Source organism: Fundulus heteroclitus, chromosome 1, assembly GCF_011125445.2.
Source record: "Fundulus heteroclitus isolate FHET01 chromosome 1, MU-UCD_Fhet_4.1, whole genome shotgun sequence".
In the NCBI taxonomy this organism is placed as follows: Eukaryota; Metazoa; Chordata; class Actinopteri; order Cyprinodontiformes; family Fundulidae; genus Fundulus; species Fundulus heteroclitus.
In genome coordinates, this window is record NC_046361.1 from 19,498,553 (window position 1) to 19,514,651 (window position 16,099).

Sequence of the window (16,099 nt, forward strand, 5' to 3'; positions counted from 1 at the left end):
ATAGGAACTCGAAGTAGGCGGTCCCACGCAACGTTGGCAATACCCATTGGTCGTTACCTCTGTCAGTCATGACTACAGTCGCAAACAGCAGAATCAGACGTAAAACCGTCTGCGCCGTTAAAAACGAGACAGATCAACGTTATTTGTTTTATATGTGAAAAATCACTAAACTAAAAGTGTATATACGTTACATGGTACAATAAGAAAATAATTTCAAGTTCTACCACATGCTTCTGAAAAAAAGAAATCAACCCATCATTTACAGAGGTAGCTTTTTTTTGTTTTGTTTTTGTTTACACTTTTTGGTGTAATTTCTTGCTTTTATCAGATCTGTGCGTTCTTTGGTAAATGGATTTTCTTTTAAGAAACCATTAATTAAAAAGCAACAACTGAAGAGATGTTTCTCGTAGTTATTATTTTAAGATGTGCTGTTTTTCTTTTTGTGGTCAAGAAAGATTCTGTGGGAGTTTAAGACAAACGTGAAAAAAAAAAAACAAAAAAAAAAAACGCATGTTTTAGCATCCCCAAACAGGCACCAAAATTTATGACATCAGTACTGTGATTTTGGAAGGTGCTGAAGGCGACATCAGTTTTCACCAAAAAGCATACAGAAATTTAGAACATATGAAAGCGAAGTATCAAATTTTGATGAGGATACATATTTAAGAAAAACTATATATATATATATATATATATATATATATATATATATATATATATATATATATATATATACATACTGCTGTCATGTTGAAAAAGCTCCTCCCCACCATATACAGCACACATTGAGGTGTGAAGGTTGGCAAAAGGAGCCAGTTTTTCTCGTTTTTTTTTTCTCATCTTAAATAGGAGAATGTATTTAGACCTTATATCTCTGCTCATCCATTTTTGACCACAAAAATGTAACAAATTGTATTTTAATTTAATAATTTAGATTTTAAAAGAAAAATTAAATAATCCCTCTTTCCCCCTCATTGCTAGTTTCTTGTGAGAAGATCCAATTACCATGAGGTGCAGACCCAACCAACATCCTTTACTTTGCATAGCACACTGACGTGAGCCAATGATACATAATTTTGCAAGGTGCATTAATAATAGGGATTAAGGCAAAAATAAATGTCAAAGATTTGATAAGACAGTGAAATATTCATACATTTGGAGGTAGATGGGGATAAAGACAAAAGCACAAGAGACTCCTAAAAGGTGAATCGCGGAAATCATACTCCCAAAATAAGGTAAAAACTATCAAGCTGTAACATAAATCACACACGCACACAATTTGAGCAGTATTTTTGGATTGTGTATATCTCGAATACAAAAGTTCAGAATATTCTGAATATTGATGATTGAATCATCATAGAATCTCCCAGTCACAAAATAACGGTTCTGTATGCTGGTTTCCTATTAACCATCCTGCGCCATGAAATTCAAACTTTCATGTTCAAGAAAAGTTTGTTGGTTTGTGTGATAATATATTTGGTAAAACCTAAGCTAAACATGTAAGCATGGATACATAATATACCTAATCCACGAAATGGCATAATTCATAATTTGCTTTTACAATGCCATAAACAAAAACAAATGATCTGTAACATAATCACAGAGAAATGCGCTAACAGAAAATCCGACAATGGCAAGTTGTTTTCTGCATGAATGAATAAAAGCACGCTGTCCCTGGTACTTTTTGGAAGTCACATGTCTATAGTGTTAGCTCAGTTTGACCATTTTCACTTGGTTCAATGGCTTTTAAGACAAAACCTAAATAAGCTGGATTTAAACTTTATTAACAAATAAAAAAAAAAAAAAATGGTATTGCACAGACAGTTGCACTCAGAGAGCTCTACACCGCTGGAGCCAGCCCAGTTTGTGTTCTTCAAACCAAATGGCAAGGTGGAAGGGTTATGATGATGGTGATGATGTTGTAAACAAACACCAATTTGTGCATCTCTAGTTTTAATACAATTCTGAAAAATAATTACAATCACTCTTTCAAAAAAGAAAAAACCCTGATATCCCTCTTCCATTTCAACTATGCCACTGGTGTAGGAACATGAAACGCTTTCCCTTTGCAGCCAAACGCAGAGCTGAGGTGAGCGAGGAGAAACTCTCTCTCTCTCTCTCTTTCTCAAAACACTGCTCTGGGGTCAGCTTTGCTATGAGGATGAAACAGGAGCAGCCTCTATAAGAAAACATATCACTCTTCCTGTCAGGTGGCCGTTGTGGGAAACTAAGGCTTGCAGCAAATGATTCCAGATGCTCGTCGCACGGGTGAGAGCAACGCTGTTACTGCGGGACTTTTGCTGATTGTGATAGCCCTAACAAAGTGAATCCGCCTCATCTGTGATCTCAAATCCATGCCCATGTATTGGAAACAGTGCTTTCACTGAATGCGGTGTGTTGTTATATAACCGAAGGGTCTGTCTGTAACAGTATTGCTTGAAAAACCAGTCTGTGCTGGAGATCTTTCTAATACATGTCTTTGTAGATCTCCTGTAGTAGAGGGTGGAGTGAGGTCTCCGACTCAGTCTTTTTGATCTTTTGGACGAGCTGCGCGTTCTCAGTAACCAGTTGGCGAAGATCGGCCATCTTCTGAAGCAGCTTGGGGAAGAGGTAGAGAGAGTCAGAGTGGTTCGCTTGGAGGTGAAGGTCCAGGGCCTGGAGGATGCTGTCCTGACTTTGCTCCACCTGCTTCACGTTCATTAGCCCAGGACGATCTACGAGGACAAAAACCATCATGATTAAACAGAGATCACAAGACATTAAAACCTCGCTCGTTTTAAAGTGCGTTTGCTTAATTTTGGCTGCCCAGGCTACAAAATACTTAGAAAATGACAAATGCCAAACCACAAGATCATTTAATTTTTGTAGGCACTGCTGACCGTGTGAAACAAATCAATATAATCTCTCCTGTATGAGCAGCTTTTAGGTCAGGATTTCGTTTATGTAAGGAAAGGTAGTGTGGCTCCTTATTTTCCCGACAGTTTTAATAACATTCTGGAAATTTGAGTTCAGACAAACCTTGAAACTGGCTAAACAGCGGTCGGGTCATGTGACCTGTAGGTTCCAAAAATAATGAGACAAAAAAATTGCTAAAACTGGCTCCCACTGTGGTATAACAGGGCCATTTCACTGCTTTTGTAGTATCTGGACTAACTTGGAAGGGCTGTGTTTTAAAAACAATAACTATTGGACTTGACAAGTAAAAACTGGAACATCCTAAACTAAATGCAGACTCTTTACAGCAAAAGGCTGTGAAGTTTGCACATTGATTTCGTTTGGAAAAATTTCAAAACAAAACAAAACGCATTTTGACCCAGTTTAAGAACCACAGCTCTTGTTGAACTTTGAATTAAACTTATTTAAGGACTAAACGGGTTTCAAAATTTTCCATCCTGTCAGGAGAAATGTGTAAAAAATCAAGCTGTAGTTTGGCAAATCAAAGTGAGAGCATGTAAATTTAATATAAAAACTATTAAAAATTACTACATTTTTTAGGCATTAGTAGACTTCTGTCCTTCAAAGTAAATGTTGCTTTACAATTGCTTTACAATATTTATCCAAGCGTTGAATGTGTTGAATGTCACTGCCAGACAGATGGGCTTTATTTTCATAAATGTGTTGTAAAGCAAGTCCAAATCACGTTTTGACGAGTTAGTTTGAATTGGAAGGCAGTAGAATGCATAAATCAAACCAGACTTAACTGAGTAAAATCTTTGTTGGACACAAACAAGCACACAAAAAATGATTTATGCAATACTGACCTAAAGCTGCACTTTTTGTTTTACCTTGCTGCATAATGTTGGGAGGATCAACCAATATGTTTTGAGTGGGTCTAAATGTGAGGAAATGGCGTGCAACCAGGAAAACGTGAATCGCAGTCACGTATGTCAAGTATGGTGTGCTCCAATTACATATACTGCGCGTCTAGCTGGGAGACGGGTGTAAAGTTCACACAACGCTGCTGCATAAAGGAAGACTAAGTTACTATTTATTGTCACATCATCATCTTGAGTTTTTTTTTTTTTTTTTTTAATGGGGATGGAGCATTTGCAGCATTTAAACCTCCCATCCACATACATTGCTTCTTCTTTTTTTTGGTGAAAGGAATTCATATTTTTAAAAACACTTTCCAATGTGGGAGTATTAAACATTCTAGAATGGCTAGAAATTATTCATATCTCTACCTGGTAGATCAAGACTTTAGATATATTTTAGATATTTTCATTCAACCGAGTAGTTTGTTTCTGATAGGAAAATTACAGGATCCTGCTTTTAACCATGATAAAATATAATGACTACAAATAAATAAATGTATTTAAAAAAATATTTATATGCATAGTTATAAATAAACATTAAAACAATCATACACTTCCCATATTTGCATTTTTCCAGTGGTACCTTTTCATGATGAGACATCAGCCTAATATTTAGCTCTATCCACAGGTTCTCTGCTGATTTTTTCAGGTTCATAGTACATTTTTCGTCTCGTCAAAAGACGCATGTTAGTAAAAATTAAAATATTACTTCAAATCTGAAAAACCATTGGTATGAATATTTTTGGACTTGGACGCAAACCGTATATCGAGAGAAATTTCTAAACAATGACACAGGCTTTTCACAGCCTCATCACAACTTTGTCGTCGAACCATAACAATAATGAAGCTATTTTATGTTTTTTTCCCCCCCACATCTGCCTCACATTCTCATTTTCTGCCTATTAAGATTGAACTTTGAGGTGGAGAAGTTGATAACTAAGAGGAAAGGGTAGTTATTGTCAGAGAAAACAGAACCTACAGCTGTTTAGGAAAAGTCTTTAGCCTAGCACTACTTTAGCCAGAGTTGGAATATTCTTCGTTTCAATTTCGATGACAGTATCGCCACCTGCTGGTGCGACACCTGTATTACAGCATTACCACACAATGTAGATAGATGCCTGTTTTTAATTTTTAAATGGATGGAAATTATTATTTGAGGTAAAATCATCTGGAGTGGCATATAACGCTCCCAAGTTGTTATGAATTTCTTTGACATGTCCAGAAAAATCCATGGCAGTCTAGCTTAGCTTTAAATCACATTACTAATGCTTTAGTATCGCAAGCACAAAAAAATTAATGATGGATCATGGTTTACTTAAAGCGACTAATCTGCACATCCCCCTTTAAAGGCAATACATACGCAATAACACAACGAGGGTATAAACAGTTCTGTCTTCCTGTAGATGCTTGTTTTCTATATCCTGGCTAACACTATGTGTCTGCCCTCTTTTGTGTGTTTTTTTTCTTTGCCCAGAAATACCTCAAAGGCTAAACTCAGGATGCAGGAATTGTGTTAGGTCAGCTATTTTTAAACTGCTTTTCACACTCTCGGCTGACAATTCTTTTCATTTCACATCGTATTTACACAGTAGCAGAAATATCAAATCAATTATTAAGAAAAGTTTGATAAAAAAACTAAAAAAAAAAAAAAAAAAAAAATTATATATATATATATATATATATATATATATATATATATATATATATATATATATATATATATATATATATATATATATATATATATATATATATATATATATATATTTGCATTGATCTAAAAGATTTTGTAGGTTCACTGGAATAAAGACATGCAGGAAAACGTTTATTAAAAAGAGCAACAAGTAAAATTTAAATATTTTACATAGAACTAAAAAATAATGGCGTGAAGAACTAAAGGTAATATCTCAGATGGACTATGGTATGACATCACACCGCAGCTCCCTGCGTTGTTCTTCAGTCTCTTTGTTTACATAGCCTTAGCAGGTACGTGCATGTGAACAGCTGCCACTCAGGGCTCAGCCCCTCCCTCCCCTAAAATACCACCGTCAGAGCAGCGCAGTGTTGGAGCAACACGGCGGAGAGCACCCCTTGAGATCAAAACGTTCTCTTGCTAACAGCATTATAAAGTTATGAATTACTTACTACTTCACTTGAAATGTTCCTCATAAAGGTGATCCTGTTTTGCTGTGTTTTTGTGTTTGCTGTGTTTTGTTTTGGTCCACAGACAGTGCTCATGCACCACCTAGAGGTGAAATATCGCTTATTGCTCCTTTAGGATTAGGACCATATTTGCCTGGATCCTTCGGTGTGTTGAAAGGGCAAGTTTCTACAAGCCAGTAAATGTCTTAGAACGTACTGTGGCTAAACACTGTCTGTACTTCGCAAAACCCACTGACTGAAGTCAATTGTTAAATCTGAGAAAGTAACGTTTGTTCAGATTTAACCTTTTAGAGAACAACTGCTTCACAAGTAGAACAATAGCAGAGTTTATAGTGTGTATGCATGAAAAAAAAAAAAACAGCTGTGAGCCAGCAGATTGTTAAATGTAATCCCATTAACTCTCGCTGACTGAGCAATTAACTGTTTTTCTATTTATTCTCACGAATGGGCAAAGCTGTGCAGACCAGACACAAACGCAGCACCAACGCATCTGAGAGGAAACGTGGAAGTGGTTTAAGTCATTCGGTGTGGATGTCACAGAAAAACAACCACACTAAGGCTCTTTGTTGACTTTATAAAAAACAGCTGCCTTACTCAACAACAACATATCTGAGAGCCCAGTTGACAGGTTGCCACCAAACAGAGATGGAGGAGGGACCACAGCAAAGTAGGGCAAAGTCAAGAGTTCAGGACCGTCTAAAACTTGTAAAAATGCCAACATCGTGGCCTGGATTCTCTGTACTGTACCAATATTGGGGCCCAGCTCAACTCTTGAAAACAGATGTTAATATTGGTTAGGGGTGAAGGGAACATTTAGAAGAATTTGAACGTTCGAAATGGGATTGAATTTTTCCATTCACGCAAATATTAGAAAAACTAGACATCCTGAATACAGTGCCTTGCAAAAGTATTTACACCCCTAGAGCTTTTCCACATTTCGTCACACGAACAACCTGAGACGTCCTTGTCTTTTAATGTGGGAGACCACCACACAGTGGTGCGTCATTGTGACAAATAAATATTAGAATATTGAAGAAGAAGAAAAAGTATTGTGGGACGCAAATATTTTCCGCCCCTTTACTTTGACACCCCTAAAAGATCTGCTGCAAACAACAGCCTTCAGAAGTCCCTTAAATAGCAAACAGAGTCCATAGTGTGTATGAATCCAGCTGCTCTCTGAAGGCCTCAGAGGTTTGTTAGAGAACATTCAGGAACAAACAGAGTCATGAGGACCAAGAAACACGGCAAAAAGGTCAGGGAGAAAGTTGTGATGAGGTTCGAAAGCAGAGCTGGGTAATAAAAAAACATGTCGAGCTTTAGACACCTGGATGAGAACCTGTATGAAATGACTGCTAACCTACCGAGACATGGCTGTAAACCTGTAGAGAAAGGCCAGGAAAAAATAGTGGTGCTAACATTATGTTTATGTCCAGCAGTAAATCTGCACTACTTTATGTTGCTTTATTGCATAAAATCCAGTGAATGAATGACATTTCAAGTCTTGCAGAAATACTAACTGTGACACTCACCAGTTGTTTATACGCTACCCAGAGAGCCCTCAGTCTTACCTCCACAGAGTATGATGGCAGCAACAAACAGGGCCAGGTCACTGTCATCCAACTCCAGAGCGTTGAACTTGACAGCAAACTCAAACTTTGGCTCCATGATCTCGCTGAAGGGCTTCCGTAAGCTGCGTAGAAACTCTCTTGTCACAAAGCCTTTGCCATTGGCCACCAAAAGTCCATCCTTGTTCATAAGAGAGGGCAGCATGGCAAAAATAGCCTCGTGAACGCCGTATTTGAGCAACGTCACCTGCGAAGAGCATCAGAAGACAAGAGTCCGTTTGTGCGTTCTGCACGTCCAAAAAACAAGCCCGCTCGTTGCACAACCGAGCGAGGAGGGAGTCACTCACCTGGTCATTGAGGAAGAGGTCCACGAACCCTGGAATGCTCTTGGCAAACTCTGTAAGCTCTCGCACAGTCTCCACCGTGGTGCACTGACAGCGGTAGAACACGTGAACCCCGATCTCCTTGGTCAGAGGCGCTCCTGGAGCCAGCTGGCTCCACACCAACCCGCTCTCTGCTTTCCAGAGCGTGTCCACGTCGTAGATCACAAACGGCTGTCATCCAGACAACAAGAGATCCGTTAAATACAAGAAATATGCACCTACATCTAAATTACTCTTTTGGGGTCTGTTTTCCTGGATGAAACTAACCGAACAAGGTCGACCATTTGTCATTTTACACTGACTTGACTGACTTTACTGATTTCATACAATATACTATTGTTAGTTTATTATGCTAGCATATATATTAACTAATATTTTTTTTGTTCTTTCCCGTTTTTGTCACTACCCCTGAGCCAGCTTAGGACACAATACAAAAGGTAGACACTTCAAATGATATAATAAATAAATCACATATGTGAATATTTGGAGGAAGACAAACCCAGGAGTCAAAATTCTTACTTGTCCAAACTCAAATTGCAGATTTACCTCATTTTTAAAAGTTTAACAAAAAAATTCTCAATTAATTTATCGTAGATAATTACTCAGGGTTATGCATGTATGGATGGATGCGAAAAAGCTGGACTGGAACACATTTTCCATGCTCTTATTTTCATTTTTCCCCATCCTCATCTAAAGCTGGACAATGCTTCCATTAAAATCCATACTTTCCCAGACTGTGCATGGCTAATTTGAGGCCTTTAAAGTATTTAAATGATCTAAAGCTTTAGGGTTTCCGAAGGAAAACTTTGCTGTTCAAGCAAAAAGTAAATAATGCCGAACTCATTTAAACCATTTACAGTTTATCAGAATGCAGAAACGTCCACCGTGAGGGTGTTAAGATTTGACTAAAAGCAGCACCAGAAGCAGAATCAAGTCACAGCGGTGGTAACCACAGTCCCTAGAAATAACTACAGGAAAATGTGTGAGGAAAGTTTCAGCTGCGATTGATTCGAGTGCGTTGTTTTTTTTAATGTAAAACGCAAACTCACCGCGGTGCTGCTGGTTTTTCCAGTCAAGATGCTGCGGGCCCTCTTCTTGGTCATGCTGAGGTTCTTCTGGTAGGCCGTGTTCACTTGTTTGGCCAGCGTCTTCAGGTCGGAGCCGCCCGGTTTGCTGACGTTCAGCTCCTCCGCGAGCAGCCCGGCGACCAGCTTCTTCCTCTCCGCCTCCGGCATGCGTCCGTATCGGATCGCTGGGAAAACACGCGCACATGAACGCGACAGGCTTTGAGCGGACATGCTAGTCACAAATCAGTCATGTGAACAGGTTCTGTTTAACAAACTATATGAATGTATTAAAGAAGGAAATCCTCTACGTGGAGGTCAGAAATGTAAGAGAGGACAAGAGCTCTTCCAGCCTCACCATCATGGGACATTCCCAACGAAAGGCACTTCTGGAAGCGACAATATTGGCACTTGTTGCGATTCTTCTTCTGAATCTTGCAGGAACGCTCACAGCGCTCGTACTCCAGCTTCATCCGCACGGTCCGCCGGAAAAAGCCCTGAACAGAAACACAGCAGCTGGTTCAACACGTGCACAAAAAAACAACAAAAACAAAGAAAAAAACTCATCGATTTTTAAAACCTGTGGACGTTTTCTGCTGAGACGGCTGAACGGGTTACCTTGCAGCCTTCGCAGGCATGTACTCCGTAATGGAAGCCAGACGCCTTGTCCCCGCAGACCTTGCACTCCACGCTGATCCCAGAACCCGCGTTGTCTTCCCGGCCGAGACGAAGCTGCTCCGACAGCGACGGCGAAGACGTATGGGAAAGGTCTGCGATTTTTTTTTTTTAAATAGAGGGAATATTATTCCTCGTGAATTTTGCTCCTAGATTTTTTTTTTCCTCTTTTAACGCTCTTACCCGTGTAGCTTGACGACGCGCTGTTGTTCTCGCTCCTGTGACCGCTCTCCTGGCTCTCTCCCTCTTTCTGCCTCTTCCTCTGTTCCCCTCTCAGGCGCCTGGAAGAAACCACTTCCCCCTTCTCCTTCTCCTCCCCGTCCTCCTCGTCTTCGCTCTCCCTGGTCTTTACCTCCCGGAGGTCCGACACGCTGGCGGCGCCGCAGCTGTCCGAGCCCGCCGACTCCACCTCCGGAGACGTCCACCGGACGTCAGCCTTGTCCTGAGGAGACTTGGCCTCGCCGTAGCCATTCACCTTGGCGCGCTGCTCGGTGGCCGTTTGCTGAAACCCTTCCATGGCTCCTTGTTGAAGCTGACTCGGCGGCTCATCTCTTGTCACGTAGCCATCGCAGCTTTCGACTTTCTAAAAACAAAGTTCCCTTGTTAGATTTCCGTATTAAAAATAACCTCCACAAGAACGAACAGCTGCACAACATTTAAGTGGCTGAGCGTGCCCGTGTGTCATCTATCCGTCGGTGCCGTGTCCAGGGCGTGAAGGGGTTAACCGGCAGGTTTTTAACTTGCCAAAACACGCAGCGGAAGACCCAAAACAGTCCCCTTAATGTCAGTTTTATACACAGGCATGCAGGTAAAAACACCGCAAGCTACTCAAATCCAACGTCAGCTTGGTTAGCGTTCACAGAAATGCTTCTAGCAATCTTGTCAACTCTGGGGTACACTGCAAAAATAGAACTAAAAATAAGAAAAATTTTCTTTAAATGAAAGTATTTTTCCTTGATTTGAGCAGGTAAATAAGACTATTTGCCAATGGAATAAGATTTTTGCACTTAGAACTGGAACAACTAATCTCCATCATCTCATTTCAAGTGCAGTATATCTAAAAATCTTATTTTAGGGGTAAAAATTCTCATTCCATTGGCAAATAATCTTATTTACCTGCTCAAATCAAGGGCAAATACACTCATTTCAAGACAAGTTTACTTATTTTTCCATTCTCTTTTTGCAGTGTATTTAAGGCCGCCTGTGGACCGCTGCCACTGATTTTGTCTGAGGAGCAAGGGAGTGTAAAATGGAGTTACTCCAGGATAGTTAGGGGTGAACTGTGCACCTACGTGTGCAGAAAAGCTAAAAGACACCAGTAAGGGCTCCACCGTATTAAGTGCAGCTTCAGGTATCTAAATAACAGCATGAGCCAAAGCTAAGGGATTTATGGGTGTTACTGGTACGGTTTCAAACTTAATCCAGGTTTCCATCATAAACTTCCAGCAACATGAACCCCTTTTAATGAGGAGCCAGTGTCCGGGTGACCATAAAGTGCCTCCCCCACCTATTGCTGCAGCCTACCCTTTCCCTCAGTTACAAGTCACGTTCTGATTGGCTACACGTCACATTCAACGGCCAGCGTGCTCGTTTGTCCTCGGGGGACACCACACACGCTAGGATATCGGGGCAAGACAATCCAACATGTTGAATATCTCCGATTTGAGGTCGGAGCGGTCCCGACAATCTACCAAGTGGACCTGATCGCTCTTAACACATCCCCGCACGGCAGGAATATCTCTGAAGATTATCTTAAGGGCCACGCTGATGATTCGGGGCCTGTTGGCAGGGCAAAAACCGGACTAATTAATCTGCCGTGTGAACCTGCCTCAAGGTGACACTGTTAAACTCAGGCTTAAACTTGTATTACCTTGTTTTACACTCAGTGCTGCCTTATAAAGCAGGAGACCAACAAGGAATCATTTTCTGCAAAAGAAACACCTAAAGAGTGCAACTAAATTTAGCAGGTTTTTCTTTTCCGGTTTTATAATAACAGCAGAAAATGTCTTATTTTCCTACATGTTTAATCATTTTAAAAGGGAGTCTGAGCAACTGCTTCTTTTCTGATTAGAATAAAAGGCATTGACGGTCGTCATCATATAACATGCCACCTTTATTTATAAAGCGCTTAAAAACAGCCAACAGCTGAGACAAAGCGCTGTAGATCGCTACAAGCTAAATCGCATCAATTGAAAAAACTAAGATAAAAAGATAATGCATGAAAACGCTTAAAGGAAACTTGGTCAGGGCTCCTTTTTGTATGAATTACTGCATCAATGCAGAGTGGCATGGAGACGACAAGCTTTCGGCTGCGCTGAAGTTTAAGAAAGAACAGGTTTAAAAGCTGTCTGCATCGTTGGATGTAGTGTTTCTCGTCTTGGTCTTAACAATACTCCACAGTTTCTCTGTTGGGTTTAGGTCAGGTGAGTTTCCTGGTCAGTCAAGCACAGTAATAACAGCCTTATTAAAGCAGTAATAACAGCCTTATTAAAGCAGTAATAACAGGCTTATTAAAGCAGTGATAACAGCCTTATTAAAGCAGTAATAACAGCCTTATTAAAGCAGTAATAACAGCCTTATTAAAGCAGTAATAACAGGCTTATTAAAGCAGGTTTTGGTGCTGTCGGCAGAGTGGGCAGATGCCAAGTTTTGCTGAAATAAAAAAGAAATCAGCATTTTCATAAAGCAGCAGAGGGGGGAAAAAATTAAGAGCTCTAAAATAAGTGCTGCTTTGACTTAAGACTCAAGAAAACAAACAAGACCCACTCCAGCTGATGACATGGCGGGCGCCTCCAAATCATTACTGACCGCAGAAACGTCAAGCAAACTAGATTCTGTGGATCTCCAATTTGCTTCCTCCGGACTTCCTCTGATGCAAAACTTTGCTTCAAGGTGAAAAAAAAGGAAATGTGGGCCACAGAACAGCAAATACATCTTTTGTGAATCTCCCCTAAAACTCTGAAACGGGGTTTGAGTTACAACCCACTTACAAAGACTGCGGTCAGCTCAATGGGCTGTCCAACTTTTGCTACTACTTTTTCCCTCCACTCAACTTTCCGACGATCTGCTCAGATTACAGCTCCATAACCAGCAGGGTTCTTCGTCTGCAATGACTTTTTCTGGCTCACCTTCGTAAATGACCGCTGGACCACCGTTCAGTCAGCAGCACTCCCCGTGATTGAATAAGCCATAGTGCCGACCAACCTAATAACAAGAGATTCGGACTCCAGCTGTTTAAAAACCCTAAAAAAAAAAAAAAGATCAGGAAACCACCTAGTTTCTGGTCCAATTTTTTTCTGCATCGGGTGTTTAATTTTCTCCCCCCAGTTTCAAAAGCACGCTCTCTCTGCTGCTGCATGGCGACATCTGTATTATTGTTTGCCTCAGCTGCTTGGCAGGGTGCACAGAGTGTCTTTGAGATGCTTTAAGGGGAAAGGGTGCATGCACTGTGTACACACTGCTCAGCACTAATGGCTGGAGGAGGCAGTGGACTTTAAGGGTAATACTTCTTTTTTTCTTTTTCTTTTTTACCCCTGGGCCCCCTAGCAGATTAATCCATCCATGTGTGTGTGTGTGTGTGTGTGCGTGGCTTTTGAGCCGTGATCGAAACACACATCCCTCATTAGAAGTAAATAAACCAAGGCGATGGCACCGGGGTCATGGGCGCACAGAGGCCCGCGCGGTGTGTTTTCGCCAGATTTCCAGGAATAAAACACCGGCGGCGTGGAGTGGGCAGACAACCTGTCACACTGGTTCTCGGAAGTATTTGCTAACCCGCTGAGCACCGAGTCACTACCACGACAGTAACTGGATACAACAACTGAGAAATGGAGAAAAAAATAAATAATAAACGGTTAAATGACAAACATGTCATGTCGTCTAATTCTTATTACTATTTTTTTTAATTATCATTAAATCCCCAAGAAGAACCACGTCAAACTCAGAGGTAGTGCCCCGATCCTCTGCTCCTGCTAACAATCTCGGCTAGTTAGCTCCTAACCTTGATATTGACTGAGCACCATTAGCTTTAGCCGCTAGCCGCTAGCTAGCCCGCATTCCGCTGCGGTGAAAAGCTCGCCTTATTCCCCGGGCTCCGTGTTAGCTCACCTCTCCCACGGTGGTTGCCGCTGGTTCGTGGGGACGTTCCCGCTACGGGAGGCAGCTGAAACGGGAGCAGGGAGGGGGGGAGCAGCGCTGTCCCCCCGGATCGATCGGCTGTCCTGACAAGTTGTCTCTGAAGTCCCCCCCCAGCGGGCTAATGAGCAGGAGCTAATGTCAGACAGCTAGCCGACACAAACTTAGGCAGAGTCGGGGCCTTGGTGTTGCAGCTGGGGAGGATGAACCGTGACGGTGGAACAAAAAAGAAGCCGTGTTTACTACTATATCATATGTAAATAAGCAAAGTTAAGTGGTAACCCCTCCCTCTCCCTCTGTCGTTCATAGGTTTGCTTTACTCTGCTTTCCTTTGCCCTGCTTCACTCCTCCTCCTCCTCCTCCTCCTCCTGCTGCTGCTGCTGTCACATGTCAGGGCACAGAGTCCCCTCCTTCCTCCTCCCACACAAACACTCCTATGAGAGCTAAATGAATCACTCAAAAGCCCTTTAGTATTTTCCGAATAAATCAGGTCATGAAATCCGATAAGCATAACCGCATAAAAAAACTGGACAAACATAAAGAAGGCTCTGTTTTATAATTAAAAAAAAGAAAAAGAAGGAAATACGAGGAGCAAAATGAGCCAGCTACGCCTCTGGTTGGTCGATTTACGCTTCAATTTTGCATAAGCATCACTTATATCAGTGGTGTCAAACTCATTTCTATATGGGGCCGCTTTGGCGTCATGAAGTCATTAAAAGGGCCGGTAGTACATGTAGAGACGATACTTTTCATTTCATAATTTCATTCCAGTTCACATAGAAGTATAAAAAATGCACAGTAACATAAAAATAGCAACCTTAGGCCCAGTTTATACAGTTTATCTGCAAGAAAAGTTGATATTGGGGTGAGTTACACTTACAGGAGGCACAGTTTTAGCCACTTTATACACTTTAAAAGGATATATACCTCTACTTTATGACATGATATGCCTTTTTTTTGGCTCCTGAGGGCCGGATAATTTACCTTGACGGGCCGGATTCGGCCCGCGGGCCTTGAGTTTGACACCTGTGACTTATATGATCTCAGAAAGTCACTTGGGATAATAGGCCTACTCAAAGACATACCTTTCGGTGCTTTCCGTAACAGTTTTACAAATAAATAAAAAATCTAAACATGACATAGTGGGATATTTATAACAGAAGAAGTTAGATACAATGAAAGTAAAACCATAATTCATGGGAGGTGAAAGCGTTCTGTGTTACTATGATTTATAAAGTGGCTTGATTTATAAAGGTATTTTTACTCCTTGAACCACATTTGTGACATGTTACAACCACAACAGATAAAATTTACTTTGCAGATTTTATTTAGACACAAAGTGACTCATTAATGTGAAGGGTTTTATGTTTAATGATTTTTTTTATTATTATTTTACAAACATAAATCTTAAAAGTGTGGTGTGCACTTGTTTTCAGCCACCCCTTATAATGACACCCTAAATAAAGTCCTGTGCAACCAGCTGGCTTTCAGACGTCACCTAGTCGGCAAATCTAATGTGTGTAATGTAACCTCAGCACAATGGCTGACATACAGACAAAAACAACTTTAGTAACCATCGCTAACAATGCCAATTCAGAACAAGGCTATGGCTGGTTCAGCTTTTAAGTTATCCAACAGTTTGGAGAGCTCTATTAAATACAAGTATTATGCATCTACATTGAAATCGTTATTTTACAGACACCAGTTTTTCCAGATGACACTAACCGAACAATTATGACCCTTTTTCATTTGAGCATTTTGCACTATGAATACAATACGTTTATTATAATAAAAAAAAGACTCCAATCTCAATCTTCTCAGTAATTACAACATGTCTAAGTTCACACGTCTAGCATTTCATCCCAGGATTAAAGACAAATACTTAAAATAGTACGTAAAATCCCAGGCCTCAAAGCATGCAGAGAGTAAAAACGTTATCCCACAAAACTCACAAGTTAAAATAAAATTCAGAAAAGCAGTTATTTTCCATGGATGTATTAACACGCATGTGTGAATAAACCTAATCAGAATCGCTCTCTCGTACGGTGGATACATTTATTTATGATTTCCTTTTCTTCGCTTTAACATACAATGTTTGGATTCATCAGTTAACTCGTTTCCACTGACATGCTGTGGAACTGTCAACCTGTGATGTGTGGAAAGGATACTCTTATCAGATGAGACACTCTAGGAAAGTTTTTGGTCTACATGCAAAATGGTGAGTATGGTGGACACCTAATATGTCACCCTGAACCCACCCTCACAGTGACACATTGTGGCGGCAGTGTCTTCCTGTGGTG

The 16,099-nt window shown here is 40.7% G+C and overlaps 1 protein-coding gene across 1 annotated transcript; it reads right to left on the reverse strand.

The window, feature by feature from the left end:
* Positions 1-133: 133 nt before the first annotated feature.
* ppardb (peroxisome proliferator-activated receptor delta b) lies at positions 134-14,165 on the reverse strand. Its single transcript, XM_012870585.3, has 8 exons — positions 13,773-14,165; positions 9,849-10,248; positions 9,609-9,760; positions 9,349-9,487; positions 8,976-9,178; positions 7,891-8,097; positions 7,547-7,790; positions 134-2,714 (listed from the first exon to the last, which is right to left on the reverse strand). The coding sequence occupies exons 2-8, from the start codon at positions 10,180-10,182 to the stop codon at positions 2,467-2,469; spliced, it is 1,527 nt and encodes a 508-aa protein (XP_012726039.1). The 5' UTR covers positions 10,183-10,248; positions 13,773-14,165; the 3' UTR covers positions 134-2,466.
* Positions 14,166-16,099: the final 1,934 nt, after the last annotated feature.

Bases quoted from the DNA above. Each gene is read 5' to 3' on its own strand.
- ppardb (XM_012870585.3), bottom strand. From the start codon at position 10,182: ATGGAAGGGTTTCAGCAAACGGCCACCGAGCAGCGCGCCAAGGTGAAT. The intron at 9,761-9,848 runs GTAAGAGCGTTA...AAAAAATCGCAG, and splicing joins CGCGTCGTCAAGCTACACGG to ACCTTTCCCATACGTCTTCG. The intron at 8,098-8,975 runs GTGAGTTTGCGT...TCTGGATGACAG, and splicing joins GAAAAACCAGCAGCACCGCG to CCGTTTGTGATCTACGACGT.